This window comes from Monodon monoceros, unplaced genomic scaffold, assembly GCF_005190385.1.
Source record: "Monodon monoceros isolate NGI ecotype Baffin Bay Population unplaced genomic scaffold, NGI_Narwhal_1 Super_Scaffold_10, whole genome shotgun sequence".
In the NCBI taxonomy this organism is placed as follows: domain Eukaryota; kingdom Metazoa; phylum Chordata; class Mammalia; order Artiodactyla; family Monodontidae; genus Monodon; species Monodon monoceros.
The window spans coordinates 46,185,115-46,205,741 of record NW_021703766.1 but is presented as its reverse complement, the minus strand read 5'-3'; the positions used below and the strand labels follow the sequence as shown (position 1 = coordinate 46,205,741).

At 58.3% G+C, this 20,627-nt stretch overlaps 2 protein-coding genes across 3 annotated transcripts; both read left to right on the top strand.

Moving 5' to 3' along the window:
- The first annotated feature begins 676 nt into the window (after positions 1 to 676).
- Positions 677 to 10,585, top strand: PRX (periaxin). Of its 2 annotated transcripts, XM_029237530.1 has the most exons (4): positions 677 to 718; positions 2,811 to 2,967; positions 5,970 to 6,166; positions 6,773 to 10,585. In XM_029237530.1, the coding sequence occupies exons 1-4, from the start codon at positions 692 to 694 to the stop codon at positions 10,394 to 10,396; spliced, it is 4,005 nt and encodes a 1,334-aa protein (XP_029093363.1). In that variant the 5' UTR covers positions 677 to 691; the 3' UTR covers positions 10,397 to 10,585. The 2 variants fall into 2 exon arrangements, with proteins under 2 accessions (XP_029093363.1, XP_029093357.1); XM_029237524.1 differs by lacking the exon at positions 677 to 718 and having other exon boundaries at positions 2,667 to 2,967.
- Positions 10,586 to 13,031: 2,446 nt separating this feature from the next.
- HIPK4 (homeodomain interacting protein kinase 4) lies at positions 13,032 to 20,100 on the top strand. Its single transcript, XM_029208391.1, has 4 exons — positions 13,032 to 13,776; positions 17,170 to 17,526; positions 18,433 to 19,263; positions 19,804 to 20,100. The coding sequence occupies exons 1-4, from the start codon at positions 13,312 to 13,314 to the stop codon at positions 19,981 to 19,983; spliced, it is 1,833 nt and encodes a 610-aa protein (XP_029064224.1). The 5' UTR covers positions 13,032 to 13,311; the 3' UTR covers positions 19,984 to 20,100.
- Positions 20,101 to 20,627: the final 527 nt, after the last annotated feature.

Genomic DNA, 20,627 nt, shown 5'->3' with positions numbered 1-20,627 from the left:
TTTTTTTTTTTTTTGGCCACACCATGCAGGATGCAGGATCTTAGTTCCCTGACCAGGGATCAAACCTGTGCCCCCTGCAGTGGAAGCGCGGAGTCCTAACCACTGGACCTCCAGGGAATTCCTGGGGATAGAGTACTGACAGAGTGTGGGAAGGCTCAGACACTCAGGAAGCAATCAGTGGGGTTAGCTGATAGTAATGCTCACGTTATTCTTCTTAGAGCCCCGGACCCAGGAGGCCCAAGGAGCTGGAGGTGACCCTGAGGTGAGCACTGGCTGGTGCCACATGCCCCTCCCTGCCCCTCCCTTGCCTGTCTGGAGCCTCATGACCTGGTCTCTCCCTGGCAGGCAGCGAGACCCCAGAGGAAGGGCGCGAGACCCCAGAGGAAGGGCGCGAGTCCCGCAGACGACTGTGCACCACCCCAGGCTGGGCTCCTGTTAGGAGGGGGCGCTTGTTCCCAGGCAGCGGTAAGAGGACAGCTGGGATGGGGGGGGCCCTTCTTCCCTTCTCATACCCACCTTGACCTCTCCCTTTAAGCCCAGCCTTCTCCTCTTATCCCCTCCTGGCCTCAAGCCTCCATCCCTGCCCCTGCAGGCTCAGAGGCAGCTGCTCCATGCAGAACTGAAACTGGTCCTGCAGCAGAAGGGAGAGAGGAAGCAGGAGCCTGGGGCCCAGGTGACTCCCAGCAGCGCCATGGAGGCCAGGAGCCAGAGTGCTGAGGTGAGCGCCCAACACATACTGCAAGGGGGACTTGTGGGGCCTTGGTGGGAGGCATGGACTAGGGTAGCAAGGAGACACTTCCTGGCTTCTCTGTGCCTCAGTCTCCCCATCTGTGAAATGGAGATAGCTGCAGAGCCTATTTTATGGGTCACTGTGAAGGAAAAAAAAATTAACATTTGTAATGTGCTTAACACAGTACCTGGCACAGACTAAGATTCAAAGAAGCTAATTCATTGAGCATAATGGAATTATATTAACAATAATAAGCTTAAAAAAATAGAGTAGAAACCCTTCATCAGAAGAGGCAGGATGGTGTAGGGGTTAAAGACATGGGCTTTGGACCCATGGGCTTACATCCCAACCCCATCACTTCAGCTGTACAGTCCTGAACAGATGACCTGAACTTTCTAAACCTCAGTTTCCCCATCGGTGAAACGGGGCAATGGTCCCCACCTCTGAGGGTGCTGAGGGCTCACACTTGTGTCATTTGCCCAGGGCCTGGTACCTAGGAAGCCCCCTCGAATGTTAACGGCTTTCACTGTTATGGAGACAGGGCACTAGCACTGACTGCATCCCATTGGATGCCAGGCACAAAGTGGGTCTCCTTTTACAGGAGTCAAGCTGAGGATGAGGGGTGGCAGGCAGGGAGTAAAGTGCACGGAGGCCACTGCCTACAGGACGGCTTATGGGCCCTGAGGTCACAGACCTGAGGTTGAGGCCCCACCGCTTAACTTGCTGTGTGGCATTAGGCAGTCACTTCACTTCTCTGGACCTTTGTGTCCTACTCAGTGACTGCCCAAGCTGCGGGGAGGATGAAAGGAGATGCCACACATAAAATGCTTAGCCCAGGGCCTAAGGGTGGTGGTGATGGTCATGCTTTTCCCTGCTGCCTCTACCACAACTCTTCCTACCCCTTCTCACCATGCTCCGCCCAGCTCTCCAGTCCCAGGGCCACTGCTGTGGAGCATCTGGCCAGACCTGCTTTCCCCTCTCCAAGCCCTGGGCTCAACCCCAGTCTGTACCAGACTCAATGCACTACCCACTACAGCAACCCCTCACATGTCTGTTGCGTCAGGTCTCAGCTCACAGTCAGAGACTCCTTCCAGTACACCCATGTTACCCAACTTTACAGTAGGGAAATGGGTCCAGAGAGGGCAAAGTCCCCCCCCCACCAGCCCAAGACACACAGCAGATTGGGTTCCTGGATGGTTGTGGAACTGAGTCCTTTCACTGTTTCTTCTGGGAAGCCCGGGTGCGGATCCCACAGTGCACTGCTGGGCCAGGGCCAGGTCAGCACCATTTACAGTAAATACCAGGAATACCACGTCTGCCAGCCCACCGCTCATTACCCACGCACCCTTCTTCACTGGATTCCCTCTCCAATGGGCGTTATGCAGGGCTTGGGGTCATAGAGTCCACAATGGGGCACAGTCACACACAAGCCTTCAACGAGGCCAGTCCCACCGGCACCCCTCCATACCGCACCATTAAGGGTCGGCCCTTTCTTCGGGACCCCATCCTCCATCCCACCCCTGTTCTGCTGTTATTAAAGCCCCTCCCCATAGTTCAAGCCCGTCCACAGACTATGGGTCCCCTCCGCACCTCCACGGTTACGCTGTAGCCGCACCCATCTATCTTTCGCCGCTCCTCTCAGGCAACCGTCCTCTATCCGCAAATGCTCCAACCCTAGCCCCGCCCCTAACTGGCCACGCCCCTCGGGGGCACAGCCCCGCCCTCATGTCAGGCCCGCCTCTCAGTCGCAACTCAGGTTCCCTCTGGCCTCCCCACCCCGCCCCTCCTCTATAACACCGCCCCGCGCCCCGCCTCTCCCGATAGCGGTCTTTGGGGCTCCACCAGGCCTGTGAGCCTCGAGAGCCGTTGAACCCTTTCGCGGGGTGTCACTGAGCGAGCGGCCCTCGTGCTCACTTAAAGGGGAGATGCTGGAGAGGGTGGGCCCGCACAACCTGCCTGAGCCCCGCCGAGGCGCCTGTGCCCTGAGGACCCGGTTAAGAGCCGCTTTTAAGCTCAATGGCGGGCTCTGGGCGAAGTCCCGCCCTAGCGCCCCATGGCGACCCCTCGCCGCCCTCCGCAGGAGCTGAGGCGGGCGGAGTTGGTGGAGATCATCGTGGAGACGGAGGCGCAGACCGGGGTCAGTGGCATCAACGTAGCCGGCGGCGGCAAGGAGGGAATCTTCGTCCGCGAGCTGCGTGAGGACTCACCTGCGGCCAGGAGCCTCAGCCTACAGGAAGGTGAGTGGGGCGGAGGCATGGGGCGGAACTTTCCTGCGGGGGCGGGGTTGGGAAGCTGCCCTGGGTACCGGGACCAGGAGGCGGGGTTAAGGGCTAGGGGCGGGGCTTTGTGTTACCTATCGGCTTTGCGGTTGATCCGAGCAGGAGCTCTGGAGGTTCATTGTCTCGGTTCAACTCCCAGATGTGCAGTTTACTGTCTTGTAATCTTTCTGTGCCTCGGTTTTTACACCTCTAAAATGGGACTAATTCTAGTACTTATCTCATAGGGTTATTATGTGGATTAAATGTTTGAAAACACAGCAAGTAGCTAAGTGGCACTTAGTGGTAAGCACTAAGTAAGTGCTAGTTATTGTTTTGTTGTTGAGGCTGAAGAAAAGAGGCGGAGTTAACAACTTGGAGGGGGTGGGGAGGGGAGCTTAGTAAGGGATATTTTAGGTAACATGGCTGAGGCTGATGCGATTTATTCATGCAACAACTATTTACTAAGTGCCTTCTATTTCCAGATATTATTCTGGGTGCTTGGGCTACTGAAGGGAACAAAACAGATAACACTCTCTGCACTTATGGAGCTTACGTTCTAGTAAGGAGAGACATATTTAAGCAAAATATGTAAAATACACAGTAAATTAGAAGGCAATATATGCTTACGGATGCCAGGACGGAAGCTGCATTTTAAAAAATTAATTAATTAATTAATTAATTAATGGCTGCGTTGGGTCTTCATTGCTGCTCCCGGGCTTTCTCTAGTTGCGGCGATTGGGGCTGCTGTTTGTAATGGTGGGCGGGCTTCTCATTGCAGTGGCTTCTCTTGTTGCGGAGCACAGGCTCTAGGCACGTGGGCTTCAGTAGTTGTGGCACGTGGGCTCAGTAGTTGTGGCTCACGGACTCTAGAGCGCAGGCTCAGTAGTTGTGGCGCACGGGCTTAGTTGCTCTGCAGCATGTGGGATCTTCCCGGACCAGGGCTCGAACCCGTGTCCCCTGCATTGGCAGGCGGATTCTTAACCACTGTGCCACCGGGGAAGTCCCAGAAGCTGCATTTTTAAATAGGGTGAGCCAGGAAGAGCAGAAAGGCCTGAAGAAGGTAAGGGAATGAGCTATGTGGCCATCTGGAGGAGACTTCCAGGCAGAGAGAACAGCCAGTGCAAATGCCCCAAGATGGGAGCATGCCTGGCTTGTTGGAGGAACAGCAAGGAAGCCAGGGTGGATGGAGTGGAGTTAGTGAAGAGTAGAGTAAGAGATGGGGCCAGAGAGGTAAGAGAAAGGGTAGTTTTTAGAGGGCTTTATAGGCCATGGGGAAGACTTTGACTTTTAATCTGGAAGGTTTGTGAGTGAAGAAAGAACATGAATTGACTGTGTTGAAATGCTGTGTTAGCGGTAGACTGGGGGTGGTGGGGGGCAGGATGGGGAGCAGGAAAAGAGGCTACTGTGATTTTCCAGGTAAGAGATTGGTGATGCTTGGGGCCAAAAGAGTGTTATTGGAGATGAAGAGAAGGGTTTGGATTCTGGATATCATTTGGGTCTCAAGCAGGGGTTCAAGCAGATGAAGTCTGGGACTTGACCGTTGGACTGAACTACACAGAGGTCACTGCATAGCATCTGGAGAGGAGCAGTTCAAGGCTCTGGGAAGCGGGTGTCAAAAGTGTAATCAGAGGGGTGGAAATAATGCAGCTAGACAACTCAATGAATTTTGCCATCAAGGCGAAGCGCCTTCAGGACTGGATATGGGGTGGGTTGGAAAGAGAGGGATCAAGGATGTGTCCAGGGATTCTTGACCTGAGAATGGAGTTGGTAGTCCCACAAATGGGGAACACTGGGGCTGGAGCTTGTTTGCAGGAAAACCAGGAATATAATTTGGATGTGTCAGATGAGAGGTGGATCCCAAGGTGGAGATATGGAGGGATAGTTGGATATTTGAGTCTAGGATGGAGCGGGGGAGTGCTGGGCTGGAGAGATACACTTGGGAGTCAGCATATTTATGCTCTTCAAACTCCTGAATCTGGATGAGCTTCCCAAAGGGATGAGTGTAGCATGTAGATGGACCAGAGTAGAGGTCCAAGGCCTGAGCTCTGGGACTGTGTGTCTTTAAGAGGTCTGGGAGATGGGGAGGAACCATCCCAGGAGGCTGAGAAGGAACCTCAAGGGAGGTTCCAGAAGGTGTGGCACCCTGGAAGCCAAGCCAAGCAAGTAGATGAAGGAGAGGAGAGTGAAGCTGCGTCTCAAGCAGGAGTTCAAGCAGATGAAGTCTGGGACTTGACCGTTGGACTTAACTACACAGAGGTCACTGCATGGGACCTTGAGAGGAGCAGTTCAAGGCTCTGGGAGGGGGGATGTAAAAAGTGTAATTGGAGAACTGGAAATAATGCAGCTAGACAACTCAATGAATTTTGCCATCAAGCTGAACAGGTAAATGGGGCAGGAGCTCCAGAAGGAGTGAGGTCAAGACAGCCTTTCTTATGGGAGAAAGAATGGTATGTTGTGTGCTGATGGGAATAATGTAGACGAGAAGGACAAATTGATAACGTGGGGAGAGAGGGGAGAATTGCTGGAGTGTGTCCCTGAAAAGGTGGTGGAGGGATTGACCAGAGCTAGGAGTGGGGATGGTTTATCAAATTGATAACGTGGGGAGAGAGTGGAGAAAATCGCCACAGGATCAGAGGGTTGAATAATGGGGCGGGAGCTTCTGGAAGTTCTCTTCTGATTCAAAGTTAGTGTCCGAAGTGTGAGGATGGGGGAGGGGAGTAGAAAGGGGAGGGGTGTGACCTGAATGGGCTTGGATTAGCTCATTGAGGGAGACGGGGCTAAGGCCGAGGCCGTGGCTTTGTCCTTAAGTGTCAGAACCTCAAACCAGGAGGAACTTTGCGTCCCAATCTTGTGCTCGGGTATAGGCGGGGCCAAAAATTTGGGAGGCGCCTCGCTGCACAGGCTCCAGAGAAGTGGGCGGAACCAGGCCTGGGCGGAGCCGAGAGATGCCCACGCCCCGCCCACCTCCACCTGGCCTGCAGGGGACCAGCTGCTGAGCGCCCGAGTGTTCTTCGAGAACTTCAAGTACGAGGACGCACTACGCCTGCTGCAATGCGCCGAGCCTTACAAGGTCTCCTTCTGCCTGAAGCGCACTGTGCCCACCGGGGACCTGGCGCTGCGGCCTGGGACCGTGGCCGGCTACGAGATCAAGGGCCCGCGGGCCAAGGTGGCCAAGCTGGTACGCGTGCTTAGCCCGGTTACGGCCCTGGACTGCCCCAGCGATCCTGTCTCTGCTCCTTGAGCCCCACTGCCCCACACTGGTGGGCCAGCCTTGCCCTCTGTCTTGTCACTAACCCAGCGCTAATCCCATCCACTGCCTCCTGTTCTCTGCCCCTAAACTCCTCCCTGGGGAGGGGGACCCACCCATCCCAAACCAGGACCCTCACCCACCTCTTCAGGCGTCCTGAACCAGAGAGGCCAGGTTCAAGCCTGAGGGCAGCTCATTTACTGCTGAGTGACCCTTGACAGCTTTCTTTCCCTCCTTGGGCCTCAGTTTCTCCATCTCTAGAGTGAGGGTTTGGGGGAAAATCCTGGAGGAGGAGCCAGAAGTCTTGGGTCACAGTTTCTACACTCCTGTTGATTCACTGTAGGATTCTAAATAAAGTCTTCGCCTTCTGGGGCAGTAAGGGTGCAGTGACAGGCAGGAAGTGGGGATGGTGTTCTGGGGACAAGATGCTCAATCCAGCACATCCCCAGCCTGGTAAAATAACCACGTGGGGCTCCCCCCGTCCACCCCAGGCCTCCCACTGTCCCACCGCCTCCTGCCTCTCTCCTCTCTCCCCAGAACATCCAGAGTCTGTCCCCTGTGAAGAAGAAGAAGATGGTGGTGCCCGGGGCCCTGGGGGTCCCTGCAGACCTGGCCCCTGTTGACGTCGAATTCTCCTTTCCCAAGTTCTCCCGTCTGCGTCGAGGCCTCAAAGCCGAGGCTGTCAAAGGTCCTGTCCCAGCTGCCCCCACCCGCCGGCGCCTCCAGCTGCCTCGGCTACGTGTCCGAGAAGTGGCCGAAGAGGCCCAGGTAGCCCGACTGGCCGCTGCAGCTCCTCCCCCCAGGAAGGCCAAAGCAGAGGCCGAGGGGGCTGCAGGAGCCCGATTCACAGCTCCCCAGGTGGAGCTGGTTGGGCCTCGGCTGCCGGGTGCTGCGGTGGGTGTCCCCCAGGTCGCAGCCCCCAAGGGGGAGGTGGCCCCTGCAGCAGAGGTAGTCAGTGGCTTTGCCCTCCACTTGCCAACCCTTGGGCTGGGAGCCCCAGCTGCACCTGCTGTGGAGCCTGCGGCTGGAGGGATCCAGGTCCCACAAGTGGAGCTGCCCACCTTGCCCTCGCTACCCACTCTGCCCACGCTTCCCTGCCTGGAGACCCGGGAAGGGGCTGCGGCAGTGACGGTGCCCACCCTGGACGTGGCAGCGCCTACAGTGGAGGTGGACCTGGCCTTGCCTGGTGCAGAGGTGGAAGCCCGAGTAGAGGCACCTGAGGTGGCCCTGAAGATGCCCCGCCTCAGTTTCCCCCGCTTTGGGGCTCGAGCAAAAGAAGTTGCCGAGGCCAAGGTGGCCAAGGGCAGCCCTGAGGCCAGGGTGAAGGGGCCCAAACTTCGAATGCCCACCTTTGGGCTTTCTCTCCTGGAGCCCCGGCCCGCTGCCCCTGAAGCCGTTGAGAGCAAGCTGAAGCTGCCCACCATCAAGATGCCCTCCTTTGGCATCGGGGTCTCGCCGCCTGAGGTCAAGGAGACCAAGGGGCCTGAGGTGAAGCTCCCCAAGGCCCCAGACGTCAAGCTCCCCAAAATGCCCGAGGCAGCCCTTCCAGATGTGCGACTCCCAGAGGTGGAGCTCCCCAAAGTGTCAGAGATGAAACTCCCAAAGGTGCCGGAGATGGCTGTGCCAGAGGTGAGGCTTCCAGAAGTGCAGCTGCCGAAAGTCCCTGAGGTGAAACTCCCAAAGGTGCCTGAGATGGCCGTGCCAGAAGTGCAGCTCCCGAAAGTTCCAGAGCTGAAGCTGCCAAAGGTACCCGAGATGAAATGCCCCGAAATGAAACTCCCGAAGGTGCCCGAGATGGCTGTGCCAGAGGTGCGACTCCCAGAGGTACAGCTGCCAAAAGTCTCGGAGATAAAACTCCCCAAGTTGCCCGAGATGGTCGTGCCGGACGTGCACCTCCCGGAAGTGCAGCTGCCAAAGGTACCCGAGATGAAATGCCCCGAGATGAAGCTCCCGAAGGTGCCCGAGATGGCCGTGCCAGAGGTGCGACTCCCAGAGGTGCAGCTGCCAAAAGTCTCGGAGATAAAACTCCCCAAGTTGCCCGAGATAGTCGTGCCGGACGTGCACCTCCCGGAAGTGCAGCTGCCAAAGGTGTCGGAGATGCGGCTGCCGGAAGTGCAGGCGCCAAAGGTCCCGGATGTGCATCTGCCGAAGGCACCTGAGGTGAAGCTGCTCAAGGCTCCAGAGGTGCAGCTAAAAGCTGCCAGGGCAGAGGAAGCAGAGGGGGTGGAATCTGGCTTCAAGATGTCCAAGATGACCATGTCCAAGCTAGGGAGGGCAGAGTCCCCATCTCGAGGCAAGCCAGATGAGGCTGGTGCTGAGGTCTTGGGGAAGCTGGGGACACTTCCCTGTCTGAAGCCAGAGGTGGGCAGCGAGGCTCGTGTGGGTGTTCCCCCTCTCACACTGCCCTCAGTAGAACTAGACCTGCCCGGGGCCTTAGGCCTGGAGGGGCAGGTCCCAGCAGCCCACATGGGCAAGGTGGAGCAGTCAGAAGCCCCTGGGGTGGTAGCAGGGGTCGGGGAAATGGCATTCTGGTTGCCCTCCGTTGAGATTGTCACGCCGCAGCTGCCCACAGTGGAGGTTGAGGAAGGGCAAGTAGAGGTGACGGAGGTGAAAGTCAAGCCTTCCTCCAAGTTCTCCCTGCCCAAGTTTGGACTCTCGGGGCCAAAGGTGACCAAGGCAGAGGCTGAGGGGGCCGGACGAGCCGCCAAGCTAAAGGTGTCCAAGTTTGCCATCTCACTCCCCAAGGCTCGGGTGGGCACCGAGGCGGAGGCCAGAGGGACGGGGGAGGCAGGCCTGCTGCCCGCCCTCGATCTGTCCATCCCACAGCTCAGCCTGGATTCCCATCTGCCCACAGGCAAGGCGGAGGTGGCAGGGACTGATGCCAAGCTCAAGGGGCCCAGGTTCAGCCTGCCCAAGTTTGGGGTCAGAGGCCGGGACAGCGAGGCAGGAGAACTAGTGCCAGGGGCGACTGAGTTGGAGGGCAAGAGCAGGGGTTGGGATGCGAGGGTGAAGATGCCCAAGCTGAAGATGCCCTCCTTTGGGCTGGCTCGAGGGAAGGAAGCAGAAATCCAGGGGGGGCGAGTCAGCCCCGGGGAAAAGCCAGAGTCCACGGCTGTGCAGCTTAAGATCCCTGAGGTGGAATTGGTTACTCTGGGGGCCCAGGAGGAAGGGCAAATGTCCGCAACCAGGCAGGTGGGCACTGAGGGCCAGGATGGGGGGCCGAGGGTGCCGCTCTGCATCTCCCTGCCCCAGGTGGAGCTGCCCAGCTTTGGGGAGGCTGACCTGGGTGCCACCCCCGGGCAGCAGGCCAAGAATGCACCTCCTCCAGCAGAGGGCACACCAGGCTATAGGATCCAGGTGCCTCAGGTGACCTTGTCTCTACCTGGAGCCCAGGTGGTGGGTGGTGAGCTGCTCGAGGGTGAGGGTGTCTTCAAGATGCCCGCTGTGACAGTGCCCCAGCTTGAGCTGGACGTGGGGCTGAGCCGAGAGGGGCAGGCGGGTGAGGCAGCCACAGGTGAGGGCGGGCTGAGGCAGAAGATGCCCACGCTGGGGGCTAGAGATGCGGTGGGGGGTGAGGGGCCTAGGGACCAGCCCCCAGGGGCCGAGTGCACCTTCCACCTCTCGCTGCCTGACGTGGAGCTCTCCCCGCCCGCTGTGGGCAGCCATGCTGAATACCAGGTGTCTGAGGGCGAGGGGGATGCCGGACACAAGCTCAAGGTGCGGCTGCCCCGGTTCAGCCTGGCACGGGCCAAGGAGGGGGTTGAGGAGTCCGAGAAGGCCAAGAACCCAAAACTCAGGCTGCCCCGCGTGGGCTTCAGCCAGAGCGAGGCGGCCAGTGGGGAAGGCTCCCCCAGCCCCGAGGACGAGGAAGAGGAGGGCTGCAGGGAAGGGGCCTCCGGGCGCCGGGGCCGCGTCCGAGTCCGCTTGCCCCGTGTGGGCCTGACTACCCCCTCCAAGGCCCCTCGGGGGCAGGAGGGCGAGGCGGCCCCCAAGTCACCTGGAGGGGAGAAGTCACCCAAGTTCCGCTTCCCCCGGGTGTCCCTAAGCCCCAAGGCCCAGGAGGAAGGTGGATTCCTGGTCCGGCTGCCCAACGTGGGGTTTTCGGAGACGGGGCCTCCAGGCCCCACGAGGATGGAGGGGGCTCAGGCTGCCGTCATCTGAAACCCCTCAGCAGAGGGAGACTCCCCTCCTGTCTTCCCATCCCCCCTCCTCGTTTTGTGTGTGAGATAACTAGCACTAACCCTCAGAGGGCTGGGAGGCGGGCGACTGACCGGGTCAGGGCCGGGGAGTCCATGCCTGACCCTTTGGCAGGAGTGCCCGTATCTTGCCAAGCCATGTGAATAAAATAATCCAGAGGTAGCTTTGTGTCAGGTCTCCTCTGTGTGTGTGTTTGTTGGGGGGTGGGGCGCGGGTGCAGAGAAAGGAGTCCCTTGAGGATGGCCTGAAAGGATGCTTTGTGCAGTGAGACAGGCCACCCCTGGTCTGAGGAGACTCTGGGAGGCCTTGGGGTGGGCCTGGTGGGAGGGGGCTGTCCTAGCCCTTCAGAATTCCCAGGGCCCTCTGAGCTGGGGAAGTTCCCCAGCAGAACCCAGCTGCGGGACCCCTCTGCGGGAGACTCTGTCTGTGCTGCGGGACCCACTCCTGCCAGGACAACCCCAGGGCCTCCACCCCAGGCACCCGGCTGCCCTCTTAGGACTAAGTCCCAGGGTCCTCAGCCCCTACTGGGGCTGGACCTCAGCCTCCAGGGACCCATCTCCACTCAGGATCCAAGTCCCTAAGCCCCCTCCAGGGTCCCCAGGCTCCCCCATTTCTCTCTGAGATGCCCTAGACAAGCTGTCTAGTCCCGAATCTCCCCCTGATGCCACTAGAGCCACTCCTCCACTCTCTTCACATCTCCGCCCTCCCATTCTAGAGGAAGAAGGGCTATAGATCAGTGCCCTTGAGTTGTCCCGAACTCCCCACTTGGCTTCCTTCAAGCCGACCCCGCCTTGGGTCACTCACTACCCATCACATGCTTCCTCTTCATGCGCACCAAACATGGCAGGAGTTACCTGCGTTCCTGGTGCGCACCCCCTGCCCAGGCCCCCAGCATTTGGGGTTTTCCTCCTCTCAGTGGCCTGTCTGTGGCCACGCTCAGGGCCTCTTCTGTCTTCTGAGACTTCTCAGGGCTCCTTCCTCCTTCCTGAGCGCTCTCTTCTCTCTCTCTCTCCCGCAGTCCTCCTCTCTCTCCTCCTGTCCCTTGGGCCCTCAGGGCTCCTCCCAGGCCCTCATCCATCCCCACACCCTCCCTGGGCCATGTCGCCCTCCCCTCGGTTTCCACTCCTCACCTCTGTGCTGATAATTCCCCAAATCTCTCCTGGGTCCACTCGGGCCTCCAGTGCACGTCTGCATCTCTGCACACCCCCCTGACGTCTCCTGGACACTAGGAGGTTGTGTCCAGTGGTTCAGAGCTTGGCTCGAGAGCCAGACTGCTCAAGGTCAAAACCTGCCTCTGGCACCCACCTGGGTGACCTTAGGCATTAAAAAAATTTCTTTTGGCCTCTACTTTCTTTTCCATAAAATAGAGGTATTGAGATGTATATTGTAAGGATCAGATAAGGCTTCTAAAGCACTCAGAACGGGGAATTCCCTGGTGGTGGTCCAGGGATTAGGACTCTGTGCTCTCACTGCTAGGGGCCTGGATTCAATCCTGGTCTGGGAACTAAGATTCCAACAAGCCGCATGGCCAAAATAAATAAATAAAAATTAAAAAAACAACAAACCGGGCTTCCCTGGTGGCGCAGTGGTTGAGAGTCCGCCTGCCGATGCAGGGGACGCGGGTGTGTGCCCTGGTCCCGGGAAGATCCCACATGCCGCGGAGCGGCTGGGCCCATGAGCCGTGGCCGCTGAGCCTGCGCGTCCGGAGCCTGTGCTCCGCAACGGGAGAGGCCACAACAGTGAGAGGCCCGCGTACCGCAAAAAAAAAAAACAAAAAAAACCCAACAACACTCAATACCCTTTTAAACGTTTTAATGTTAAATTTCCTAACGCCCTCTCTGCCAAACTGCTCCCGGTCCATGTCCCATCCCTCTCAGGGCCAGAGCCCTGCACGGCTCCCTCCTTCCCCCCAACCTGGCCTCCTGTGTGTCTCATCCATCTGCCTCTTCCCCCGCCTCCCCAACCTTCCCACCTGGGCCCTGCTGCAGGCTGGGGCCCTCCACTCTTGCCCCCTCCAATCCACTCTTCTTCACACAGTAGCTTTCTGATACTCAGATCTGACCCTGGGGAGTTTCCTGGTGGCCTAATGGTTAGGATTCGGCTCTGTCACTGCTGTGGCCCGGGTTCGATCCCTGGTCGGGGAACTGAGAAACTGCAAGCCGCGTGGCGCAGCTAAAATTTAAATAAATAAATAAATAAATATCTGAACCTGCCCTTCCTTGTTCAAAGTCCTTCCGTGGCTCCCCAGTGCCCTCAGGACAAAGTCCAGACTCCTTAGCCTGGCATTCAAGACCCTTTGCAACATGGCCCCCCTGTAGCCACGCCTCCCCAGGGCAGCCACAGGCAGGGGCAGCTGTTTTCTGAACACAGACGCACACACAAATCCCCTAGCTTGGGAAGCCTGCCGTTCCTCACCTCTGTTTAGGAATGTCCCATTCCTCTATGCCTGAGGCCCACGATCAGACTCCCCTCTCCGTCGACCCTTCTCCTGTCCAGCCCCTCTAGGGTTCCGCCACTGGACGGGGGAGGGGGCATTACCTGCCATCCCACCCCCTCATTCCAGCCAGGGGCTCAGGTCTCCAACAACAGAACCAGAGCCACTTAGCAACGCTGGAACCCATTCAGGGGGGCTTGGGGCCCCTCATCCCAAGCCAGGAGGTCTTCGGGGTAGGGGTGCACCCCCTGGCAGACTTGCTCTGTGGCCCAGGTGTCTGGGGGTTGTCAGGGAGGTGGGGGTGAACCTCGCAGGGCGAGGCACGAGTGCGGTTCTCTTTCCCCCACTGGGGAGGCCTCGGGGCCAGTGTTGGGGCAGGAGGCCTCGGAAGCAGAGCCCGTGGGGCGGAGGTGGCGGCAGGGCAGTGTCTGGTGGCAGAGGAACCATGGCCACCATCCAGTCGGAGACTGACTGCTATGACATCATCGAGGTGCTGGGCAAGGGCACCTTCGGGGAGGTGGCCAAGGGCTGGCGGCGAAGCACGGGCGAGATGGTGGCCATCAAGATCCTGAAGAATGATGCTTACCGCAACCGTATCATCAAGAACGAGCTGAAGCTGCTGCGTTGCATGAGGGGCCTGGACCCGGAGGAGGCCCACGTCATCCGCTTCCTCGAGTTCTTCCACGACGCCCTCAAGTTCTACCTGGTCTTTGAACTGCTGGAGCAAAACCTTTTCGAATTCCAGAAGGAGAACAACTTTGAGCCCCTCCCTGCCCGCCACATCCGCACGGTCACCCTGCAGGTGCTCAGAGCCCTGGCCCGGCTCAAGGAGCTAGCCATCATCCACGCCGACCTCAAGCCTGAGAACATCATGCTGGTGGACCAGACTCGCTGCCCCTTCAGGGTCAAGGTGAGCGTGGCCATCCAGCCCTGGACGCTCTCCTGAGGCTGAGGTTCCCCTTGTCCCACCTCCCAACCCTGAGGTCTCTCCCTCCCTGGCCATGATGGCTCTCCCCACCTCCTGGCTCTGAAATCCCCGTCTCCCCACCCCAATTCTGACATCCTCTCCCGCTCAGCCCTGAGGTCCCCCCTTCCTTGTTCAATTCTTAGCTCAGCTCCTCTGGCCCAGTCCTGTCCCTGTGGGGCTGACATTCTAGTTGGGGAGATAGAGTCGCCAAGGTAAACGAGTAAAATATGGTAGGGCTTCCCTGGTGCAGTGGTTGACAGTCTGCCTGCCGATGCAGGGGACATGGGTTCGTGTCCCGGTCCGGGAAGATCCCACATGCCGCGGAGCATCTAGGCCCGTGAGCCACGGCCGCTGAGCCTGTGCGCCCGGAGCCTGTGCTCCGCAACGGGAGAGGCCACAACAGTGAGAGGCCCGCGTACTGCAAAAAAAAAAAAAAAAAAAAATGGTATATGAGTGAGAAGGAGACAAGATAAAGTAGGGAGGAGGAGGAGGTGGGGTGGTGATGAGTAAAACTTTAGACTCTGTGGTCAGGGAGGCCTCCCTGAGAAGGTCACATTTGAGAGAAGTCTTGAAGGAGGGAGGGAGCTGTGTCGACATCTGGGAGAAAGAATCAGTGCAAAGGCCCTGAGGTAGGAGTGGACCAAGTATATGTATTTGAGGAGCACTGAGGAAGCCAGTGTGGCTGAAACGGAGTGACTGAGGGGAAGAGGGAGGAAATAAGATCAGGAAGGTGATGGGACCTGGTCGTACAGGGCCTTGTGGGCCACAGAGGGGACTTGGGCTTTATTCTGTATAAGGTGGAGCCATAGGAGGATCCTGGGCAGAGGAGGGCTGTGATTGGACGCAGGTGTTCACAGGCTCCCTCTGGCTGCAGTGGGGGGAAAGACTGAGGAGACAGGAGCAGGAAGACAGTGCGGGGTGACCGCCCCAGTCCAGGTCGGGGATGGGGGTGGGTTTGGGGTAGATCTTTTTTTTTTTCTTTTTTTTTTTGGCCACAAGGCGAGGCTTGCGGGATCTTAGTTCCCTGACCAGAGATTGAACCTTGGCCCCGGCAGTGAAAGTGCTGAGTCCTAACCACTGGACCGCCAGGGGATTCCCTCAGGGTAGATTTTAAAACAGGACTTGCTGGTAAATCTTATGTGAAGTGTGAGAGAGGAAGAGAGGGCTTGAGGGAGGATGAAAGCCTGTTGGCCTGAGCGACTGGAAGGATGGCATCAGCATCCTTCATCATGAGTTTGTTCACCAGCAAACATTTTCCGAATGCCCGCTCTGGGCCTGACCCTGTGCTGGGCACACAGGCACCTCCTCTGCGCTGTCACAGGTCCCTGGATTCCCCCACCCCGGCTCTGACCCCTCTGTCTGCTTATGGGTTTGTTTCTGTCTGGTGATGGTTCTGAACTAGGAGCATCGTGAGGGCGGAGCTAGGGGCATTTTGGTCACCACCGTGTCCCCGGCATCTCCCAGCACAGCGCCTTCATGGAGTCAGTGCTCAATGAATGTCAGAGACACAGGGAGATACAGAGACAGGAAAAGGCAGATCATTCTGTCCCAACAGATGGAGGGTTAGAGACCCAAGGAAGGAAGGTTTTCCACAAACATAGCAGGAGACAGACAGGACAGAGCTACAACACCTGGCCAGTGTTGGCACCCCTACCGCATCTGTGGAGTGAATGAATGAATCCCACGAACGTTGACTGAATGATCAGGGTCAGTCAAGCTCTCTGGGATTCAGGCCTCAGCCATCTGTGTTCAGAGTCCAGGTTAATAACCATTTCGTCATACTGCCTTCTGCAAATAGAAGGTGAGGGATAGCTGAATGAAAAGCAGAGAAACTCAGGGAGGGAAACTGAGGGAGGGACTAAGAGAGTCACAGAGATTCAGAGTGAAAAATGGCAGATCGCCCCAGAGGCATCGGGAGAGACAAGGGCTTTCAGTTGTTCACGATGTTAGTTCAACAGGTGTTCATCAAGCACCTGTATGAACCAGGGGCCCGTGTGGGGTGTTAACAATGCTTGATGGTGAAGACAGAAGAGGACCTGGGTGTCAGGGAGGTGTCCTTCTAGTTGGACGACCCAGAGATGGGGACAGAGAGACACACTGAGAGTTGAGGGACACAGACAAGTGACGAAGAGGCAAAGAAAGAAAAGAGAGAGATACCAACAAGAGTCAGAAAGAAAGAGAATGACAGGAACAAAAAGCCCATTCATTCATTCATTCATTCACTCTTTACTGAGCCCCTACTGCGTGCCAGGCACTGTTCTAGGGATTTAGGGATGCAGCAGTGAACAGACAAAATCCCTGCCCTTGTGGGACTGACATCCTAGTTGGGTAGAGAGACAATGAACTCCATACAAAAGTAAAAATATGTAGTACGTGAAATGGTGTTAAGAGCTATGGAGAAAAGCAGAGGGCTAGGGAGGTGGATAGGAAGGGAGGGGTGTGCTGTTTTTAATAGTGTGGTCAGCAGAGCCCTCCCTGACAAGGTGACATTTGAGTAAAGACTTGAGGTGAGAGAGAGGAGCCATGTGGACATCCGGAGGAAGAGCATTCCAGGCAGAGGGAACAGCCAGTGCCAAGGCCCTGAACTGGGAATGTGTCCGGCTTGTTCAAGGAATAGCGAGAGGCTGGTGTGGTTGCAGCTGGGTGAGTGAGGGGGAAGGTGGGAGGAGGTGCGGGCAGAGAGGGGACCGGGCAGATTGTTGGAGCCTTGTGGGCCAGGGTGAAGACTTTGGCTTTTATCACAGGATGTGGTAAAGCCACAGGAAGATTCTGAGCAGGAGAGGGACGTGATCTGACTTAGGTGGTCACAGGGTCCCTCGGGCTGCATGTGAGAAGCAGACTGGAGGGAGAGGGAGGAACAGGGAGACCAGCAAGGAGGCCCTTACATTAGTCTAGCCAGGGGGAGGACAGGACTAGGGTGGGGCTGTGGCTGGGATGCAGAGTGGGCAGAACAGAAGGTGTTCTGCTGGGGCTGCCCTTCTTTGAGAAGGTGGACGTGTGGTCCCTGGGCTGCGTCATGGCTGAGCTGCACCTGGGCTGGCCCCTCTACCCAGCCAGCAAGATTTGCTGATGGACAAGGCATGGGGTGAGAGAGAAAGAGACAGGTCTCAACCCTCATGGACGTAAGTTCTAGTGGAGACAAACAGAGACAGAGAGACGAGTATGCAAACCAGAGACAAAGGCTGGAGGAGACAGATAGGGACGTAAACAAGAGATCAAGATTCACAGATGTAGCGACAGTCAGATGGCAGATGCAGAAAGACACTGGCAAGAGAGGCCGGGGAGGCTCAGATCGATCGGCTGTCCCGGCCCACTTGCCTCCCTCCCTCCGCTCAGGTGATCGACTTCGGCTCGGCCAGCATATTCAGCGAGGTGCGCTACGTCAAGGGGCCGTATATCCAGTCTCGCTTCTACCGGGCCCCCGAGATTCTGCTGGGGCTGCCCTTCTGTGAGAAGGTGGACGTGTGGTCCCTGGGCTGCGTCATGGCTGAGCTGCACCTGGGCTGGCCCCTCTACCCAGGCAACAACGAGTACGACCAGGTGCGCTACATCTGTGAGACCCAGGGCCTGCCCAAGCCCCACGTGCTGCACGCCGCCTGTAAGGCCCACCACTTCTTCAAGCGCAACCCTCACCCCGACGCCACCAACCCCTGGCAGCTGAAGTCCTCGGCCGACTACCTGGCTGAGACCAAGGTAGGGGGGCAGGTGGGGTGAGGGCCGTCAGCGAGGCAGCTGCCGTATCAAGAAAAAAATCTAGGTTAGATCTCAGAGAGGACTGGAAACTTGAGGGCCAGCTGCGGGGGTTGTCACAGCCAGAGGGATCCGAGGGAGACCCCAGGTGGGACTGGAAGTCAGGGCAGCCTGTCTGCCACCTCTGTGACTGTGGTCATCAGACTTGTGTGGCAAGAGTCTGGCTGAGACAGCAGAAAGGACTGGAAGTGTGGACCAGCCGTGGGAGCTGTCACAGCGAGAGAGGGGTCTGAGCGAGACCAAAGATGGGACCGAAAGCATATGGCAGATCCTCTAATAACTCCCGAGCTGGTCGTGGTTAAAGAATTTGGCAAGAATTGTCTGGGCTTGACTCCTCGGAGGCCTGAGGGCTGGGATCAGATGTGGGGATCAGCTGTGGCAGCAAGAGGGATCTGGATTTGATTCCAAGGAGCAGTAGAGGTTTAGGGCAGCCCTTCTGCTAGCTGCTGGTAGGGGCTGGACCCATGGCTCGAGGGAGGACTGGAGGGCTGGGGCAAGGTGTGAAACTTGGGTCAGTGAGACCCCTGGGTTAGACAAGAGGAGGACCAGAGATCACAGTCAGCTGTCCTTCCTGCAGCAGTAGGAGGGGTCTGGATTAGACTAGAGGGGTTCTGGTGTTAGTGAGCAGGTGTGGCCCCCCCAGATGCAAGGGAGCTCCAAGTCAGATCATGGGCAGAACTGGAAGTCCAGGTTCCTGTGGGTGGACTTCATAGCCACGAGAGAGCTCTGGGCCAGGCTGGAGGGCCCAATGGACGCTGGGGGGGTCACATGTGGGCTCCACCGCAGAAGTACCTGGGGCCCAAGTCCTGGACTCGATGTCAACCCCTGCCCCACCCTGCGTCCCACCAGGTGCGCCCACTGGAGCGCCGCAAGTACATGCTCAAGTCACTGGACCAGATAGAGGTGGTGAACGGCGGCAGGGCAGTCCGTCGGCTGACCTTCCCCGACCGCGAGGCGCTGGCAGAGCACGCCGACCTCAAGAGCATGGTGGAGCTGATCAAACGCATGCTGACGTGGGAGTCGCACGAACGCATCAGCCCCAGCGCCGCCCTGCGCCACCCCTTCGTGTCCATGCAGCAGCTGCGCAGCGCCCATGAGACCACCCGCTACTACCAGCTCTCGCTGCACAGCTGCCGCCTCTCCCTGCAGGTGGAGGGCAAGACGCCTATGTCTGTCGTGGATGCCGCGGAAGACAGGCCCCCCTACTACGGTCTGGCCGAGGAGGAGGAGACCGTGGGTCTGGGCAGCGGGCCTTTGTTCCGGGAGGAGAAGGCACCGGTTGTGCAAAAGGCCATCGATCAGCTGGACGACTTGAGTCTGCAGGAGGCGGGGAGTGGGCTGTGGGGCGAGACCCGCACCGACGTCGTCCCCGACGTGCTGGCCCCGCTCAAGGCCGCTGCTGCCGGCCGCTGGGTGCCCGAGTCCGGCCCCGAGCCCATCCTGGCCTTCTACGGCAGCCGCCTGGCAGGCCACCACAAGGCCCGCAAGCCACCCACAGGCTCCAAGTCCAACTTCAGCAACCTCATCCGGCTGAGCCAGGCCTCGCCCGAGGAAGACGCCCCGTGCAGGGGCGGCGGCTGCGCGGAAGGAGAGCGGCGAGGGGCCTCTGCGGAGCTGCCTGCCATCCCGCAGTGGGACAGGGATGGGCCGGACATCAAGGACATGACCGTGGATGCTGAGGTGACCCAGGGGGCAGCTAGGATGCAGGTGGTTCTGGGATCAGGGCCTCCCCAGAGCTCTAGGATCGGGGCATAGTGAACCAACTTTGCCTCCCGTACATTTGCATGGCCCGCAGCTGGCTCAGGATCCAACACACACTACTAGCCCACCCTCAGGATGTGACAAGGCTCAGCAAACACTAATATACCCGTAGGATGCGATGAAGCTCAGCAAACACTAACCCATATTAAGGCTGTGTAAAAACTCAGAACACAGTAATCCACATACGGGAAGTGATAGAGGCCATGGGACCGCTCAGCCCCCCCACCCCAGGAAGATGTGACAGAGCCTCAGCAAACACACCTTCAGGACACATTAAGGTCTCAACACACAGCATTTAAGCCTCCAAAATGGGATGAGGGTTCAGGATGTACAAAATCGTCCTCAGGAATTGACAAGGATGCAGCTGGGATCAGAAGGAGTCCATGAGGGGCAGCGTGGTTGTTCCGGGGTGGGGTGGGGGGCGCTTCCTGGCTGATGCCCATCTCTTCTCCCCAACAGAGGCCAGGCCCTGAGTTCTTCGACCTCGGCAGCTGTCCTGGGGAATGGCTGGGTCAGCCAGACTGGACCCTGGAGGGCGTCGGGGGGCCACGGGCTCAGGGGCTCCCACCACGCCACACCCACCCGCATGGTCCACCCCGGGCCACCAGCTTTGTGCAGCACGTCGGTGGGCACCACTGATGGTGACTCCACCCCTGCCCATCACTGGGTGATGCGCTAGCGGGGCTGGCATCCCCTCCTCAGAGCTATCCCCTGAACCGACAAATTATCCTTACAGAAAGATAATTATCCAGAAATACCCCATTCCCCCCACCCCGCTCACGGTGCATGCCTGCCCACACACCCCGAACACAGGAGGGTTTTGGGGTCTGGCCCGTGGCCCCCTCGGCCAGAGGGACGCAGGAAGGGGGCTCACCCCACTGGCCCTGCTGCCTCTGTTTATTTCAATAAAGCATTGTTCAGCAGTACTGCCTCATGCCTGTCCTCCCTGCCTGAGGCCTGGACTGGCACGGGGGTGGGGTTCAGGGGGGCACCCAGGCCCTGCTCTCTAATGCTGCACCCAGTCAGCCATTGGCTCAGGCTGGAGGCTGTGCTTGGCACACTGACCCATCCCTTAAATATGCTCAGTGCCTGGCACGTAAGAATCCACCCTCAGAACATTCTCAGTGCTCAGCAGGTGCCAATCTGAGCTTGCCAGATGCCAGGTTCTCAGCGTCTGTTGACCTGTCTTTGCCACACGTGACAGGCTTGGCATGCACTCATCCATGCTTGGGACATGCGAAGTGTAAGTTCACTCAGCAGGTGTATGTAAATTCACGCTTGGT

Bases quoted from the DNA above. Each gene is read 5' to 3' on its own strand.
- PRX (XM_029237530.1), top strand. From the start codon at position 692: ATGGAGGCCAGGAGCCAGAGTGCTGAG. The intron at 2,968-5,969 runs GTGAGTGGGGCG...CCTGGCCTGCAG, and splicing joins GAGCCTCAGCCTACAGGAAG to GGGACCAGCTGCTGAGCGCC. The intron at 6,167-6,772 runs GTACGCGTGCTT...CTCTCTCCCCAG, and splicing joins GGGCCAAGGTGGCCAAGCTG to AACATCCAGAGTCTGTCCCC.
- HIPK4 (XM_029208391.1), top strand. From the start codon at position 13,312: ATGGCCACCATCCAGTCGGAGACTGACTGCTATGACATCATCGAGGTG. The intron at 17,527-18,432 runs GTAGGGGGGCAG...GCGTCCCACCAG, and splicing joins ACTACCTGGCTGAGACCAAG to GTGCGCCCACTGGAGCGCCG. The intron at 19,264-19,803 runs GTGACCCAGGGG...TCTCCCCAACAG, and splicing joins ACATGACCGTGGATGCTGAG to AGGCCAGGCCCTGAGTTCTT.